The sequence below is a fragment of the Cydia strobilella genome, chromosome 3, assembly GCF_947568885.1.
Source record: "Cydia strobilella chromosome 3, ilCydStro3.1, whole genome shotgun sequence".
Lineage (NCBI taxonomy): Eukaryota > Metazoa > Arthropoda > Insecta > Lepidoptera > Tortricidae > Cydia > Cydia strobilella.
In genome coordinates this window covers 9,238,595-9,254,739 of record NC_086043.1, presented here as the reverse complement: position 1 = coordinate 9,254,739, position 16,145 = coordinate 9,238,595, and the positions used below count along the sequence as shown (strand labels likewise).

Sequence of the window (16,145 nt, the reverse complement as noted above, 5' to 3'; positions counted from 1 at the left end):
TTTAATGCATTTCAACTCGGTTAGACTACAATACCTATACGCATTGATCCACATTCCAGCATACAACCAGCTTAATTCATAATATTTTATCGTTACATATTCTTTTTAAGGAATTTCTCTAGGGATTGTCGATTGTAAAAATAATTAGGTAACTTTACCTCAACACCACCCATGCATACAACTGGTCTTTCCAATGGTATTTTTTCTCCGTTATCAGAATTCATATTGATAATCCTTTCCTTGTCATCGAAGTCAACCGTGTTGAGTGCGTCGAAGATACTGGGCAAATGCGGCTAAGAACAATGCGGCAACAAATTCATAGTTACATTTTTTTCGATCACAGTAAAAGCCTGATCATTAATTAATTTATGCGGCCATGACATCACAATCATCAGCTTTCGATGTGGAGAGCGTTAATATGCAGCTAACATACCTGTATCGAATGAGGATCTGAAGCCTGACCAAGAATCTCCAGCAGCACTGGATCCGAGACGAAGAAGAACCGTGGGAAAATAAGTCTCTTTGTTTCAAGATATCCTGTTAGAGACTTCTGACAAGCCTCTAGTTGTTCCAGCAAATGCGGCAATAGTTGTTTGAGACTGTCATCCGATGTGCAAGTCTCAACGCAGTTTATAATGTCTCGAGCACGGTACATTATCTTAACGTACGTCTTGTCGATTGTCTAAAATTAAGGTTAACTTTATCTTTCCTCGTTTTATTATTTTTAAATGTTTAAATGACATTTATTTTTACTGACTAGCTAGTCACACACAACAACACATTTTCGCTATATAATGAGTGAAGAAGCGAAAGTGCAGAAAAGCTAATGAGACCAAAATACAATGATACCAGAACTAGTCCAATGTAAACTTACCGCAAATCGCTTAGCCTCTGCAGGCAATTGCTTAGCTATGTCTCCTCCCACGAACACAGCCTCCAGATACATCCACAAGTTCTGTACTATCAGCCACTTTTCGAGGATTTCGCTGGTGCTTACCAGTTTGTTGATCCATAATACAATATCTCTTTTAAATGGAGCGTTGTATCTATATGATTTATAATATGTTTATGTAGATATTGTAGAAACATTGATTTATTTGAGAATAAGACCCTAATGTGACGCAGCAATACAGCAATGGTAAATGTTTGTATAAAAAATGATATGATATGTAATAATTTGCCAAGTCGTTTTGTTCGATGCGATGCAAGCGTCGCGTTAAAGCAAATCAAATATTTTCAGGAACTGTTCCTTACGATCTACCTTACTCATCTAATGTGTTTAATAAAACACCTTGAATTTGCATTGTATGTGGAAAGTTTCCTGAAAAAAACATCTAATAAACTTGTCTAAATGTCTCGATTAGAGCTTATTTATTAAATTGATTAGTATTTTCTAGAATAGGGGGCTTACAACACTATTTACGACTGGAGAAACGTACCGATTTGACGCCAAGGAATTCAATACCATCAAACTGTCTTCAAGCAGCGTAATAATGTCCAAGGTATCTTGAGCCTTTATTAGTAAATCTCCACGATTCTTGAAAGGTGCAAATGTTAAATCAACAACAGCCCAATCAACTATGACTTGTTTCAGCTTCGATTCAATGTCCTTCTCTTTCACTGAACTTATGCAGATATCCTAAAACAAACCAAAACGCGTACAAACATGTTCATATGGTTTTTTAATATTTTATGAGGTAATTCGTTAAACTAATAAGTTTAAATATTACCTCGACATCTTCTTTGTATTTCAATAACGGTGCTTCCATTACGTTGGCCAATGTAAACGTTTCTGATTCCACATCCAAAACACAACCTAAAAATACGAAGGATAGATGGCTAAATCCATTATACTGTTGTTCTTTAAATATTAAAATCAAACACATTATTAAACAATATGTTTTTGGAAAAAAAAATCATTTTGGTACAAGCTTTTATCGCTGACTTAGCCTACATTACTGTGTATATTTAACCTAATAGCTTTTCCAGTCTCTTCCAATGGCGATCTTTCATGGACTTGTCAGCCATCAATTCTAGTAGTGGACAAGTCTGGTTGAAGTCGTCAATCTTTGTTTTCAATTCAATAAATGCAGGCCAGTCTTTCATCGCTTTTGGCAGCATACGACACCTTAACGGAGACGTTCAACGTTAGAAGTTCACAAATAAATACAATAACTACCTACATAATAGTGTATAAAATTACATGGACTCATTAAGAATTAATTAATTCATAAAGTGGCCATGCAATTTTGCCCAAATAGTATACCCACACTATTTAATTCCAATTCAGTTGTATTTTTCTGTCTAGATTATTTCGTTCTTACCTCTTGTCGAACTCTCCCAATTGATTAATTATGGTCTCGATATCAATTGCTATCCACGGAGTCTCAAAGTATCCATCAATGGAATTCATGACGGCTAAATATAAACTATACCTGTAATTTAATATAAAAAAAATTGTAACGTTGTTTTCAATTTTTTTTTAAGCAAGCAAGCAAGTAAGGACTCGCTTCTTGCATTTTATTTCGTCTCTCATACACGAGGGATAAAAAAAACCGGACAAGTGCGAGTCGGACTCGCCCACTGAGGGTTCCGTACAATTTTTTTTTAGTATTTGTTGTTATAGCGGCAACAGAAATACATCATCTGTGAAAATTTTTACTGTCTAGCTATCACGGTTCATGTCATGAGATACAGCCTGGTGGCAGACAGACGGTGGACAGTGGAGTCTTAGTAATAGGGTCCCGTTTTTACTCTTTGGGTACGGAACCCTAATAAAAATGACGGGTCATGATAAGCAAATGACAAAAAACACGAGAATAAAAATAGTTTAGACAAGCGAATTAGGTTAGGAAGAAGCATTATTATGCAGAACTATTCCAAATGTTTAGAAACGAATGTAATAAATAATAATTAATAACGTTCTTTTTATTATTCGATTTCAATAAACCAATAAGGTTAAATCAATGGATAAGCGATGTAAGTAAGAAACCTTGCGGAAAAAAAACACTTACAGTTTATTAAGTAAGTTAAATTGTTTTTTCTTTTCGTGTAGGATGGGGTAATCCTTAACCTCCATGCCAAACAGTTTTTCACCACTGGAATACATTTCAAATCTTCTCCATAGTTCATCAAATCTCGATTGAAACAATATGACTCTGAAAAATTATTATGATTTGTACTCAAGGGCCTGACACTCTTTGATAGAGAAAGATAGTCTTATTGCGATTCCTATAAGAGGAAAGAGAAAATAGTGCCATGCTTTGTCTTTATCGCCGACCGGGCCTTTTTTCATGGTCGGGTCTCGCTCGCTGGCTCGAAGCAGTTTTTAAAGTTGTTACAATTTTGATTACTACTTTACAGTTTGCACCACGATACGACCACGGATAAGATAACAATTATTCAGTATAGGTATTTAATTATAACCATATTGAATGCGATAGGTAATTGTAAACTTAAGCTGTCAAACATTTCATATAGGCAGTGAAACTTTTATACGTACATATTATCACTTATTCTACGTTCTATGTAGGTTGTTTCTGTAATGCCGCGTTTTCACTCAGTGTTTTGGGCAAACATTTTATGTTGAGCAAATGTTTGCTCTTTCCATTTACTATTTGAGCAATGGTAACCATTAACAGAAGGAACGAATGCTCGCTCAGAACTATTCAGACCACTAAGTGAAAACGCGCCATTAATAATATAAATCAACCTGTCACTAGCTTCCCGCGCTGTCAATCCCGGAGTCATAGGTCCAAAGGCGTCGTAATCAGCGTCAAACTTGAGCACTTCTTGCATGAAGGTCGATACGCCAGAGGTTAACTCCTTCTGCAGTGGACCTTGCATATCGACTATTCTTTGTTGTACTGAAGCAGCCTGTAACAATAAAAATGTGTTGTTGTTATTTTTACCTGCAATAACAATCATATAAAAAAGGTGGTAAGTATATACTTACTAATAACGTTATTCATAAACGCGTTACTGGCCTGAATTAGCTATGAATCGTTTGTCTTTATTTGTCATTTTAACTTATGTATGTGTAAGAAAGGGATAAATCATAATTTAACTAAATCAGGCCCGTAGTTTTATGAATAAGGGGGTAAGTAGATTAGATGACTAATATAAAAAGCCAAGTCAAAGCGTTGAGGTGAGGTTCAATAGATCATGTGTTATGTTAAGTTACATAAGTGATGATTCGCTTTGTATAAATAATTCGACTTTTCCAATTTAAATAGTCATATTTATTCAAGTTTAAAAAAAATACAAGAAATTGTTAAGAATGTTATACATTTCACTGTTTATAATAATAGCATTTCTAATCGGTTCGAGATTTCAACGCCATCATTCTACATTTAGTTTTAAATACTATATCATCATAATAAAATTGTACTTACAGTCTCTAACATATTTGTAAATGCATAGCGGAGCCCGTCAACCATATCCGAATCTTCTTTGGAAATGTCAATGTTAAATTGCAGGAATGTCGCGTAACTTTCTTCAATTAAATCTAGTTCCATGTCCATGCTATAAATAAAACAGAGGTGACAAAAATACTGGTTAGCAGAACATTTCCCGGAAGCTGAAAATTTAATAATGAGCGCAAGAATTCATTTCATTTTCAACAAGATATTAAATTGCAGATTGGATTATGGTTTTAATAATTCCGCCCGGAGTTATCTTTTGCCTTTTATGAGCATCCACAAAATAAATGTACTACGATGTAGTGTAAAAAATATTAAAAAATAATAGAACATATAGATAGGAAGCTATATCTAAATTAAGTCATGATTGGCCTTAAATTAAGTCAAAGGACCAATATATTCATGTTTACTGTTTCAATAAAGGACCAAACGTTTATATTATTAGACCTCTGTCTATCACTAAAAAGGTAAACATCCATCCATCCCTAATGATATTAGTAAAATACTCACTCAATAAATGCTTCTCGAATCATTTCGAGGCACAGCATCGCGACGCGAACGTCATCCAAATCCTTGATCTTTTTGGCCATTGCCTTCATTCGGTCGTTGATGAACTGCATCATTTTAAGTACGCGCTCCTTATAAGCCACACTCAGCAGTTTGCCCAAAATCCTCTTCCATTCAATAGATTCAACATGTAAACCCAACTTGACATTATCTGTACGTACCATAGAAAAAGTAATTTAAATAAAATATGTAAATATTGATTTACCTAATATGCACAAGAGAGCAAAAGTAGTATTTGCTGTAAGTGCGAGTTTTGAGTCACGAGCAAGTAAAAATCCCATAAAACAAGGCACTAAATGCATGAAAAACTTTTATCTCGTTTGACACATAACAATAACTTTCGACATCAGCAAAAGAAAAAATACATAGCAACGTTGAAAGTACATAGCAACTAATATGAATTTGACATATACCCGTGTTTATTTGTATAGATCCAATAATATGCCTCTCCGGCAAGTTGTTCACTTCTTCCGTTTGTCCTTCGTACTTCTTCAACATATCTCTGATGATGACGTTCAAGGGGTTAGAATCAACAAATTCTTGGACTTGCTGCACTCTATCCTCCGCCCACAAGAAAGAATATCTACCGTAACCCTGAAATTGGTACGCACAATAAAATTCGACAGGTTTGTCTTACAGTCATATAAGAAATTAAGCTCATTGCAACTCGGACCTACAATTTTGATTGTTAAGTTTAAGCGGTTTAAAAATACTCCACTTCTGGGTCTACTCAACTACTGGAGCTTAATTTTCTGTTTTTTTTATTCCCTGCATCGCTATACTAACCCGAGGGATATAGGCCAATCAAATTAGATTTTTTCGGAGAATTTATTCCCAGCAAGCTTGAAATCGTTTTAATACCTTCATTTGGTCCTAAATGTGACAATCTGAGTTCGCAATTGTAATTGATGGTGAGTTCCTTGTACATCGAGTGGTTTGGCAATCTAAGGAAAAATTTGTCTCCTAAGGCTCCCAAAATTTATGCACACCTCCTGGGATGAAGCAAACTCGGATTACATGCATTTAGGACCAAATGAAAGCATTAAACCAATTTTCAGCTTGCTGGGAATTAATTCCTCAAAACACTATGTGTGGCGTGGGGCGCTAAGCGACAGCGTCGAACTTGCACGCTCGGAGTGTGCAAGACATTACACACATTGACATCATTTTTATTGTGAAGCAAGCAGTATTACCTTTAGTAACTTTTCAATGTCAGGTTTATACATATACATCATCCCCTGTAAAGCCATAACGGCACGAACAACATCTTTATGCTCGGACACCATACGGAAGTAACTTTTGACTCCACCAATCATTGATCCTGATTTTGATCCACCTATAAAAAATCGGCATTGAAAAAATCTCAGAAGCAAATATGTATTAAGAAATATTCGTACAGAAATAACTGACAAAAAATAAATAAAAAAAGACGCGTCGAAAAGTCAAATGATGGAAAGAAAATAAACAAAATAGCTACTCTTGTCTCAAAAGCCGGGCTCATAAATTTAGAAAATCCTTTACCTTAACGAATGATAGATAAACCTACCACCGATGCTACTTTTTGATAGCATTGACATTGATTTTCCAGAAGTAGAGCCGACTCCACCTTCTTTCAGTATAAGCTCTTGTTGACTCCATTGAAAAACGTTTCTATGAGTGTCCATGATGCAATTTAACACGATCTGAAAATATATACTTTTTGTAAAAAAAAACTTTTCTTTACTAGTCTACTCATTGCGAAGATTTTAAATTACAACAAAACCCAATTCAATAATATTGCTTTATAATTATTATCACGGAGTTCCCATTCACACGGCGACCTTCGGTATCCACTAATCAGATTTATTTTATCATAATATTGCTTAGCAATCGTTATTTCCTAAACTGTTATGCTGTGTACTAAATTTAAAATTAAAATAAAATATAAAAGTATGTCGAATTTGGACTCAAACGGTCAAACAAGTGATCGAAAATTGATTGTAAATTTTGGAAACAACTTGTATATCGTTCGTTACTACATACGAACATTGTAAATAAAATAAATGCTCGTAAGCAACAATTCACTATAATAGTTGGAAAATAGATATGACTTATGTATGTAGAAGCTAATATCGACTGATTTTGTATTTATTTATTTAGAGAGAGAGAGAGAGATTACTTGAGAGAAAGCAGACTGTATCTCATCTAATGTTGGTGTAATTAAAATACGAGGTATTTGTAAATACATCATTGTCTTCATTAGTGGTTTGAGTTTCTTTTGTTCTTCTGGATCAGTTGTCATCGTTAAGAAACTGAAAATAAAAATGTATTGGTTAACTATCCATTGATATTTACCAGTCGCTTTTCGGTGAAGGAAAACGTTGTGAGGAAACCGGACTAATCCTAATAATTCCCCTCTCGGTTGGAAGGTCAGATGGCAGTCGCTTTCGTAAAAACTAGTGCCTACGTCAATTCTTGGGATTAGTTGTAAAGCGGACCCCAGGCTCCCATAAGCCGTGGAAATATGCCGGGATGACGCGAGGAAGATGATGGAAGAAAGGTACTATTTCGAGGAAGGACTCTGTGCCACTTAAATAGCTAACATTGTCATAACTACCCATATTACTACCCATATGAGTAAATTGTAACAATTTCACCTAGAAACGGAAGCTCTGCGTCTCAGCAAATCAAGACTCGTCCGAGTGCATTTAATAAGCGATTCAAAGCACTTTGTAGCAAAATATGCAAATAGTTCGTTACATTCATTTATTGCGTGTTGAGGTTCAAAACGATCCGGATTTTCTATCTCCAAGAAAGCTGCAATAATAATTATGTTGACATTTATTATATCGGGCACATTAAAATGACACGTTGGTATCATAATACATTTGCTCCATAAGACCATACCAACAGTTACCAACCAAGCAACATAAAAACAGACATTCGACATTAATTGTAATCTTAATCTATCTATCAACGTTAGAGGCTCTCTATTAAATCTTACAGTGCAATTAGATGCGCACGTTTAAAACTACATGTTAATCAGGATTATGCCTGTCAGCTTTCTCGCAGCTCGTTATCGCAGGATTTGCCCCAACATTCGTATTGCATCTCTTTCCTTTATATGGCAAAAGAAAGCAACGCAAACCCAAACCACGAAATAAATGTCTATACTAACCAGCGTCTTCTGGAAATACCCTTGTAGCTGAAGTAACTTGTTTCAAGGCTTTATCCGGATCTAGCCTAAAAGACAGAGACTTTATCAATAAATTAATTCATCATAACTATTCTACAGTTAGTTTTGTATCAAGCAGAAACATCTGCGAACAATGCTATATAGATTTAAAAGTGGAAAAATTTACTGTCTTAGGTGAGACTTGAACTCACGACATTGGATCGCTGGCCCATTTCTCTGCCATCTGAGTTACTAAGACCTCAGCAAATATTTCCACCATATGGGCCTTTAGGTAGACACCCTAGCGACATCTACCGTAAGAGCGTTACACTTCTAAACACCACTTTCCACCACTTTTAAATTTATTCTACAGTTTTCTGCACAAGTTAAAAATATTATAATTATGTCATTATGAAATAAGACATCTTCGTCATGAATTCAATTTCGGTCAAATAGCCATGAAAAGGCTACTAATTTGACTACTGATGTGCCGTCGGAAAGTTAAAGAAACTCATGGAAATATTCAGTTTCCAAAATGAATATTTTCGTTTACATTATGTAAAAAAAATTAGAAATTTCCGAGAACTTTTCCAACTTTTCGGAAACTTTCCGCAATTTGCGTATCTGTAAAAGTAATATTGAAGCAGTAGGTACATAGATATATAGCCCTTTTTTTCGTTAGTATTCTAAAAGAACTTACCATTTATCCTTTAGATCTTTTATTGCTTGGCTAGGAACACTGTCCAGAAATTTGTTGATAAGTTCAATCACAGCTGTTTCCGCATTCCATGATTTGTGTTGTAACTCCGTCGCTGTCAGAAAAAATTTTTAATCACTTTTTAAAAGTATATTTCGGTTCATAATGTAAACTGACTATAAAATTTAATTTTTAAAAAATGCTCTACAGTTAACCCCTAACTTCATTTGGCTTGGATCCAAACTATAGATAGAGGTACATTCCGTACATTTTTTTCAAGTAAATACAAATTAAGTGCCAATTGTGTACTAACGACTACAGGGGTGTAATAAAAATTCCAAAACAAAAATGTAGGGTTGTCTGAGAGCATGACGTCTATTCTTACCAATGTCATCACGTCTCGTCAGGTTATCTTCGTAGAACACATTTGGTTCAACCGCTTGTTCAGGCAATAATACCAATAAGGTCTTGGTGATGGATTGCAAAATAGCATCAATTCGAGCTTCTTTGATGTCTATCACCTTTAAAATTTAATAAACATATCATTAACATTTTATGAGATTACTCATTTTCGGGATTAAAAAACAATATTTAATATCAAAGTAACATATGAATGACAAAGTGGAGTTTAACAAATCTGGCCATGGACATCGGACTGAATATGTAAGACTAATTTTGTGCAATTAACTAAAGGCACTAATCAAAGAACAGCATAAATATTTTCGATGCGTAATAGGTAACTGTTAGCTGAAGTATCACTGTCGATTACTGGGTGAATTTAAAGAAAATTGTATCTACTCGTATCGAATACACAAGAAGATTTAATTTGTAGATAGCGCATTTTTTTATCAACATATTTCGTATCTGCCACTTAGACATTATTTTAGTTAAGTTTAGGTATATTACAAGTAACATAGGCATTATGCCTAAGAATATTTAAGAGGATAAATGTATTAAACTTCATTACCTCTTTAACAAACAAATCGACTTCATCAAGCACGACTTCAATGGCACTACAGTACGCTGGTATCTCGAGAGATGTCCAAGTAATTGTAGAGAGGCCGGGCTGGAAAGCTTTCTCCAACTTCACGAGCTGCGCTCGAAGCAGCGGCAGATATAGTTTTGGCATACTCCTGCACATGTTCGGACATTTTTATACTTCGGTTATAATTTTTCACCTCAGCAGCTCGAACAAGGCTACTTTTGTCACTCCCTGGAGTTAGAAAAGTGCGACTTTCCTCACTCCAGGGAGTAAAACAAAGTAGCTTTTTAATTTAGTGAAGGTCATGAACTGCCACTTCATACTTCTATTACAAATTGTTTTTTTTCTCTGTATTATTCTCTGTAACTGTGTCCATTGCAAAAAGGTCACTAATTTGTGCTATATCTTACATATTTTTTTGGTAATGGATGATGAGGTTGCTAAACATTAACCTAAATTAATATTTTATTGTTTATTTTTATACATTATGCAATTGCCTACAATTCTGTTATACTTCAATGCTCAATAAAATAATTAATAGTTATTCAACATATTGTTACAAAAGTTAAACAAAAGTTTACTTTACTTTACTTTACTTTACTTTACTTTACAAAGGATTATATGGGAACAAAAAGCTTACTTTCTAATTTTGTTATTTCGGTCCACTAAATATTTCATTTTCTCGAAATTTCCTAATATTTGATCTTTACAATATGCAACGACCTGCGCGGAATCTGGTACACCTGAATAGATTGTTAATATTAGCAAGTTTGTATAACATAATATCGTGACTACTGTGAAAAAATCTCATATTTCACACTGATACTTAAAGTTAAAAGGCAGTAACTTTGTATGCATCCCATACATAGATACCACATTTTTCATTTGATTGACAGAACAAGCCGAGTTTTTTTTTTTTCAAAGTAGTGCCGATATATACTGTGTAATTGTATTTTTACCACATTAAGTACGTGTATCTAATTAAATTACATATACATACTTAGTCCCAATTGCCACATATATTCGACCTCTCTGATACATTCGGGAATATAAATATTGAAATTAACGATATACATATTTGTCATAGGGTGCCTTATGAGAAGTGGCGCTATCAGGCCCAGTCTGACCTGTAATAAAAGTAATAAAAAAAAGAGTATTAATTAAAGTTTCATAGTAAGAGTATTGTTTAGCAGACAGCGAATTTTGTAATATAGTCGTCGACATTAAAAAGTGGGAACGCCAAACAAAAATGACTTTTCTGAAACTAAAGAATCTTGTTTATAATATAAAATATCAATAAATTCTGCCTAACTAATACTGTGATGTGATTACCTTCTTAATTTCAACCGATAACAGATCTAAATACTTATGTAACATCTACACTGCCGCGGCAACCGCGTTATTACTTATTAGTCTACAACAACTCTACAGAGCAGTAGCATTGTCTGTTAAATTTAGTAATGTTTTGTTTTATAGCTGCCCATTGTCCAATCCAATATCACAGTAGATGTCGCTGCTTTACAGGCTACTTCGCGCTATTAAGATTTTTCAAGAGAATTCGCAACGAGTGGCAATTAATTAATATACGACCGAAGGGAGTGTTTTAAATCGACACGAGTTGCGAATTACCTATTTGCACGTTTATCGTACAACGTTTTACAGTAGGTAGAAATGAAACTCTAAATTTTCGACATTGGCACGTAAAGTGCTAATTACCGCACTAGGGCGATAAAATATTATAGAAACATATGTACTGTAATTAAGTTGTCAAGCGAAATCTTTCAATACAAATAGGTATAAGTGCAATGCAGTACAGTAATATTTTTATCTTTTTTTAACGAGAAATTTAAACATAACAGCAATAACAGTAACATATGGAACTAAATTAAGTACGGACATAATTTATTCTTAACTCACCTGACCGACATTTTCAGCCCAAGCTTTGTGGTAAATTAACTCGAATTCAGTAAACACTATGTACATGACATTAAACAGTTTTATACATCTCTGCGTGTTCTGGAATGAAACATATGTTTGTTATACTTATTATCTGAATAACTAACGAAAACTATAAAAGCGAATAATCAATAATGTACAGCAAGACATTTTTAATCATATATACCTACATACGCAATAGTATATGTATTCAAGTTTGATAGCTACTAATATGACATTCGCTACGGGGCTAATACGGGGAACTAGTTAGTGTGACATCGGTAAAACATGAAACATTTATATTATTCATAAATAACCCTTCACAAATATAAGAATTGAATACCATATGTGTTATAATCTCATCTTGCTTCTTGAACTCTGCCATGGGACCTTGAATATTTTTATCATAGAACCTTATCCACATAATTCTTCCGGACACGGGAGGCATGTTCCAAGGTACGTCCGGATTCTCTCTCTCCTCATTATACCTACCAAAATAATTAAAATGATTTTATTTTAATTAATTTTATTTGCAATATACAATTATACGTGATCATCTTCCTCGCGTTATCCCGGCATTTTGCCATGGCTCGTGGGAACCATTCAGCGTAGGCACTAGTGTTTACGAAAGCGACTGCCATCTGACCTTCCAATCCAGAGGATAAACTAGAGCTTATTGGGATTAGTCCGGTTTCCTCACGATGTTTTTCTTAACCGAAAAGCGACTGGTAAATATCAAATGATATTTCATACATAAGTTCCGAAAACCTCATTGGTTTGAGTTAAACCAGCGACCTCCGGATTGAAAGTCGCACCTCTTACCGCTAGGCCACCAGCGCTTCGCTTTTTTGCAATATACACATTAGACGTAATCACAAAACTAAGTGCACATGGACTAGAAAACTGCAAATAGCACACAATAGGTAGCAGAAATTCATTGATCGAATGTAACGACTCTGGCTGTCAAAAGTTTACGTTTGACAGTTTCCACAAAACAGCACCATCTTCTTCAGCTGTCAAACTCGGGGGCACGATGTTCTCTTAGACTACCTATAGCTACCCATCTTATAAAATCAAAGAATATTTGCTGGCTTGGCTGTCTGTATAGTCTGTAATCTATGGGCCTTTACAGCCCGACAATAAATGATGTTTGATTTGTCAGATTATTAATAAAATAAGAAAATAGTGAAGCTTGCTACAATCACTTATTTTACCTGTCACGTAATGATTCAATCTCGGCAGTAAACTTGCTTATCAAATCATAGTATTGATCTTCAAGATACAAGCAACCCAACTTGAGATTCTCGAATCGTGTCAGCAAATGTAGAGCTATTTCAGTAGTAGGACATTTGTTAACGCTCTAAAACATAAATGTTTTTTATCACAGGTTCAATCAAGCTCGAGAAATATTATCGTTACAATCAACCTCGTTATTATAAACAAGGTAAACATTTTACTGTACTTACATTTATCATGAAGTTTTCTAATAACACTTCTTGATTAGCAACAGCGTCTTTATAGATCTTGTAATCCTTGTCGAAATCAGGTCGTCTGAAATTTATAACATAAATATCTACGTAACAAGTGTTTCATATCAGTTTCATGTCATATTATATTTCAAAAACCGTAACAATAAAGATACCTATGATCCAGTGCGTCATAGGTTTTTGTCGAAATAGCTTTAAAGAATTTATTAAACAATGACGCATGTTCTTCGATGCCCTCTAAAGTGGTCTTATTTAAGATATAGTAGGTAATATAAGTTTGGAACAAATCTATAATCTGTGAACAACAATGTTAAATTAGTATTACCATACCAAAGAGGATATAATATCTGTCTTTGACCATACCAAACGTCACTATGTAAATTATATTTTCTTTTATTTAAAAAACACCTTAATAAGTCTTCTCCTAAAAGTCTCGAATTTTCCGAATATGTACATTTCAGAGCAACCGAAAGGTTTTTCGTCCGCTGCCTCTTGCATTTCTTTTTGTGTCTCATCATAACATTCACGGTAAAAGCTGTATAAACCCAGACAAAACTGAAAACCGACAAAATAATAACAATTAGATCCTGCGCCTGGCCTTTCGGAGCACCACCCGTCCTAGGTCCCACAGGCCTGATCAGGGACGATGGCAAACGGCCGGACGGCATGACCCTCATTCCCTGGAAGCTGGGCCGGCCTCTAGTCTGGGACGCCACGTGCGTCGATACTCTTGCACCGTCCCACCTTCCAGGGACCTCGACCAAGGCTTGGACGGCCGCCGTAGCGGCAGAGCAACTCAAACGGCGCAAATATGCAGCCATTGATTCCGGTTGCATGTTTGAGCCGTTTGAATATTTTCAAACAAAAATTAATTCCAATGATCGACAACAAAAAGAAATATACTGTATTAATCATTGGCAGTGTTTTGACAACTTGTTCGGAAATGTGCGGCAATGATGACATCGGCAAAAGTCAGAATCTTATTAATGTCATAAATAAAAGATAATCTATAATGTCGAAGAAAGTTTCATACTATTTATTACCTCAGGAGCTATTAACACATACAATACAGGCTGCTCCAAAGTAAAAAGTCGTAATTTGTTAATTTCTTCGTAACCGCTACACCGGTTGTTATGATACTTGGTATACTGATTCTAAATACCCTAATGCATATGTACATTTCAGCTCTGTCCAATGGCTAAGGACACCCTGTATAAGTATTTTGTTTAAATCTTACCAATGCCTTACTGATAAAGTTTAGTTTATCTTGATTCCAAATGGTCTTTTTTCCGTTTTTAGTTAAATAATCCATGCACATATTGAGTATTTGATTCGTGACTTTGACCAGCAATGTTGATATTTGTTTAGTGGTGTTGTAATAACGAGAGGTAGCATAAACCATGCGCACGGTGTATAAAAGTCCAGGTATATATTGTTCCATAGTATGTGGATCACACCTGGAAGAAACAATTTTATAGGTAAAGTAAGTAAAGTAAAATCAGTCAGATACATTTACATCAATTTACCCTTACTATTAAGCCTACATACATTTAATAAGATACCTATAAATTCAAAATCAAATCAAATCAAAATCAACATATTTTATTGCATGGTTATGGGTTTACAAAGGTCTTAGGTAATAACGAGGATGAACTTCAAATCCTCAACTAGAATGGGTCAATATTGAACATTGTGGACTAAATAAGTTCAATTATTTTAGTCGTTTAAGGAGAGGCGTGTTCCGCGGTCCAACTGTGTATTAGTATTAATCGGTTTCTATTACGCCTACACCGATAGTATGAAATTGTGTCCGCATATTGTTTTTACTGCATTAAGGGGCCCAGTGACTATCAGTCCGCCGGACGATATCAGCCTGTCAGTTATAACAAAAAGTTGACGGTTCCGAACAACTGACAGGCTGATATCGTCCGGCGGACTGGTAATCAGTGGACCGCTTTAGTGTGCTAATTTAACTTAGTGTTGTTGTAATGTTTTAATATGGGTGCGTAGTCTTTTAGTATGAGGGGAAAAGATGCATTTGTAGTTAGTTTATTTATAAGCTTCTTAGCAATAGCGACGTTACATGGTGACGTCACGATGTATTGCCATTTTGTTAGAACCGTCTCGTCAGTAAAGTGCGGGTGCCAGACATTGACCATCATTTGTGACTTTTCTATTGCGAACAATGATAACTCTTCTTCTTACCTATATAACGGCTCGCAATACTTTTCCAAAGCATATAAATATTTAACGTTATCAAATGCTTCATTATAATAATCGGTAACTTGGTTGTCCAGTAATTTCCATTTCTGTAAATTATGGAATGTTATCAAATTATTTAAATATTAAAACAATTAAAAGGTCCAGGGGCGTATTTACCCTAGGGCCAAGGGGGCCATGGCCCGGGGCGGCAGGCTGCGGGGGGCGGCGCAGGCCGCCGCTGGCTTTCAGTTTCGAGTGCCTCAGTGGCGCCCCAAAAATTTTTTTTTTGTGGTGTTACTGGTACTAGACATAATTTAATTAAAAGTAAGTAACTATTCGTTGTCTATTGCCAGTAGTCACATCAAAATTTTTACAGCGCGTTTGCGACCCTTTGCCTTCTACCTTAATTCTTTCCCACGTCTGATTGTCGACGAGTTCTCATGATGTCGCCCTGTGACGTCGCTTTTCACATCGCCCTAAGGCCGCGGGCTTCCGTTAATGCTTTTTGGCCCTGGTCTGCATCAAACGCCGTAGGTCGCGTCCGGCGTGACGCTGTACGCGACGTACGAATGCTTACTATGGAAATGCACAATAGTGGTCTCTCTCACATGCCAGACGCGGCGCACGGCGGCGTCTAGCGACCTACGGCGTTTGTTGCAGACCAGGGCCTAACTTGACGTCGGCATTAACGCCGTGAACG

General features: G+C 35.5%; 1 protein-coding gene across 1 annotated transcript in view; it reads right to left on the bottom strand.

The window, feature by feature from the left end:
• Positions 1 to 16,145, bottom strand: part of LOC134755741 (dynein axonemal heavy chain 8) — a 75,157-nt gene that overhangs the window by 34,120 nt on the left and 24,892 nt on the right. The window contains exons 9-38 of the mRNA XM_063692289.1: positions 15,449 to 15,552; positions 14,481 to 14,700; positions 13,652 to 13,798; positions 13,399 to 13,538; positions 13,223 to 13,307; positions 12,971 to 13,116; positions 12,100 to 12,244; positions 11,739 to 11,837; positions 10,822 to 10,948; positions 10,462 to 10,564; positions 9,807 to 9,972; positions 9,225 to 9,360; positions 8,843 to 8,954; positions 8,146 to 8,210; positions 7,625 to 7,784; positions 7,147 to 7,279; positions 6,535 to 6,670; positions 6,182 to 6,324; positions 5,402 to 5,582; positions 4,932 to 5,139; positions 4,395 to 4,524; positions 3,713 to 3,876; positions 3,015 to 3,158; positions 2,325 to 2,435; positions 1,974 to 2,128; positions 1,731 to 1,816; positions 1,440 to 1,639; positions 875 to 1,046; positions 434 to 682; positions 159 to 293 (exon numbers count right to left, since the gene is read on the bottom strand). Coding sequence (XP_063548359.1) covers positions 159 to 293; positions 434 to 682; positions 875 to 1,046; positions 1,440 to 1,639; positions 1,731 to 1,816; positions 1,974 to 2,128; positions 2,325 to 2,435; positions 3,015 to 3,158; positions 3,713 to 3,876; positions 4,395 to 4,524; positions 4,932 to 5,139; positions 5,402 to 5,582; positions 6,182 to 6,324; positions 6,535 to 6,670; positions 7,147 to 7,279; positions 7,625 to 7,784; positions 8,146 to 8,210; positions 8,843 to 8,954; positions 9,225 to 9,360; positions 9,807 to 9,972; positions 10,462 to 10,564; positions 10,822 to 10,948; positions 11,739 to 11,837; positions 12,100 to 12,244; positions 12,971 to 13,116; positions 13,223 to 13,307; positions 13,399 to 13,538; positions 13,652 to 13,798; positions 14,481 to 14,700; positions 15,449 to 15,552 — 4,302 coding nt within the window. The remainder of the gene's footprint in view (positions 1 to 158; positions 294 to 433; positions 683 to 874; positions 1,047 to 1,439; positions 1,640 to 1,730; positions 1,817 to 1,973; positions 2,129 to 2,324; positions 2,436 to 3,014; positions 3,159 to 3,712; positions 3,877 to 4,394; positions 4,525 to 4,931; positions 5,140 to 5,401; positions 5,583 to 6,181; positions 6,325 to 6,534; positions 6,671 to 7,146; positions 7,280 to 7,624; positions 7,785 to 8,145; positions 8,211 to 8,842; positions 8,955 to 9,224; positions 9,361 to 9,806; positions 9,973 to 10,461; positions 10,565 to 10,821; positions 10,949 to 11,738; positions 11,838 to 12,099; positions 12,245 to 12,970; positions 13,117 to 13,222; positions 13,308 to 13,398; positions 13,539 to 13,651; positions 13,799 to 14,480; positions 14,701 to 15,448; positions 15,553 to 16,145) is intronic.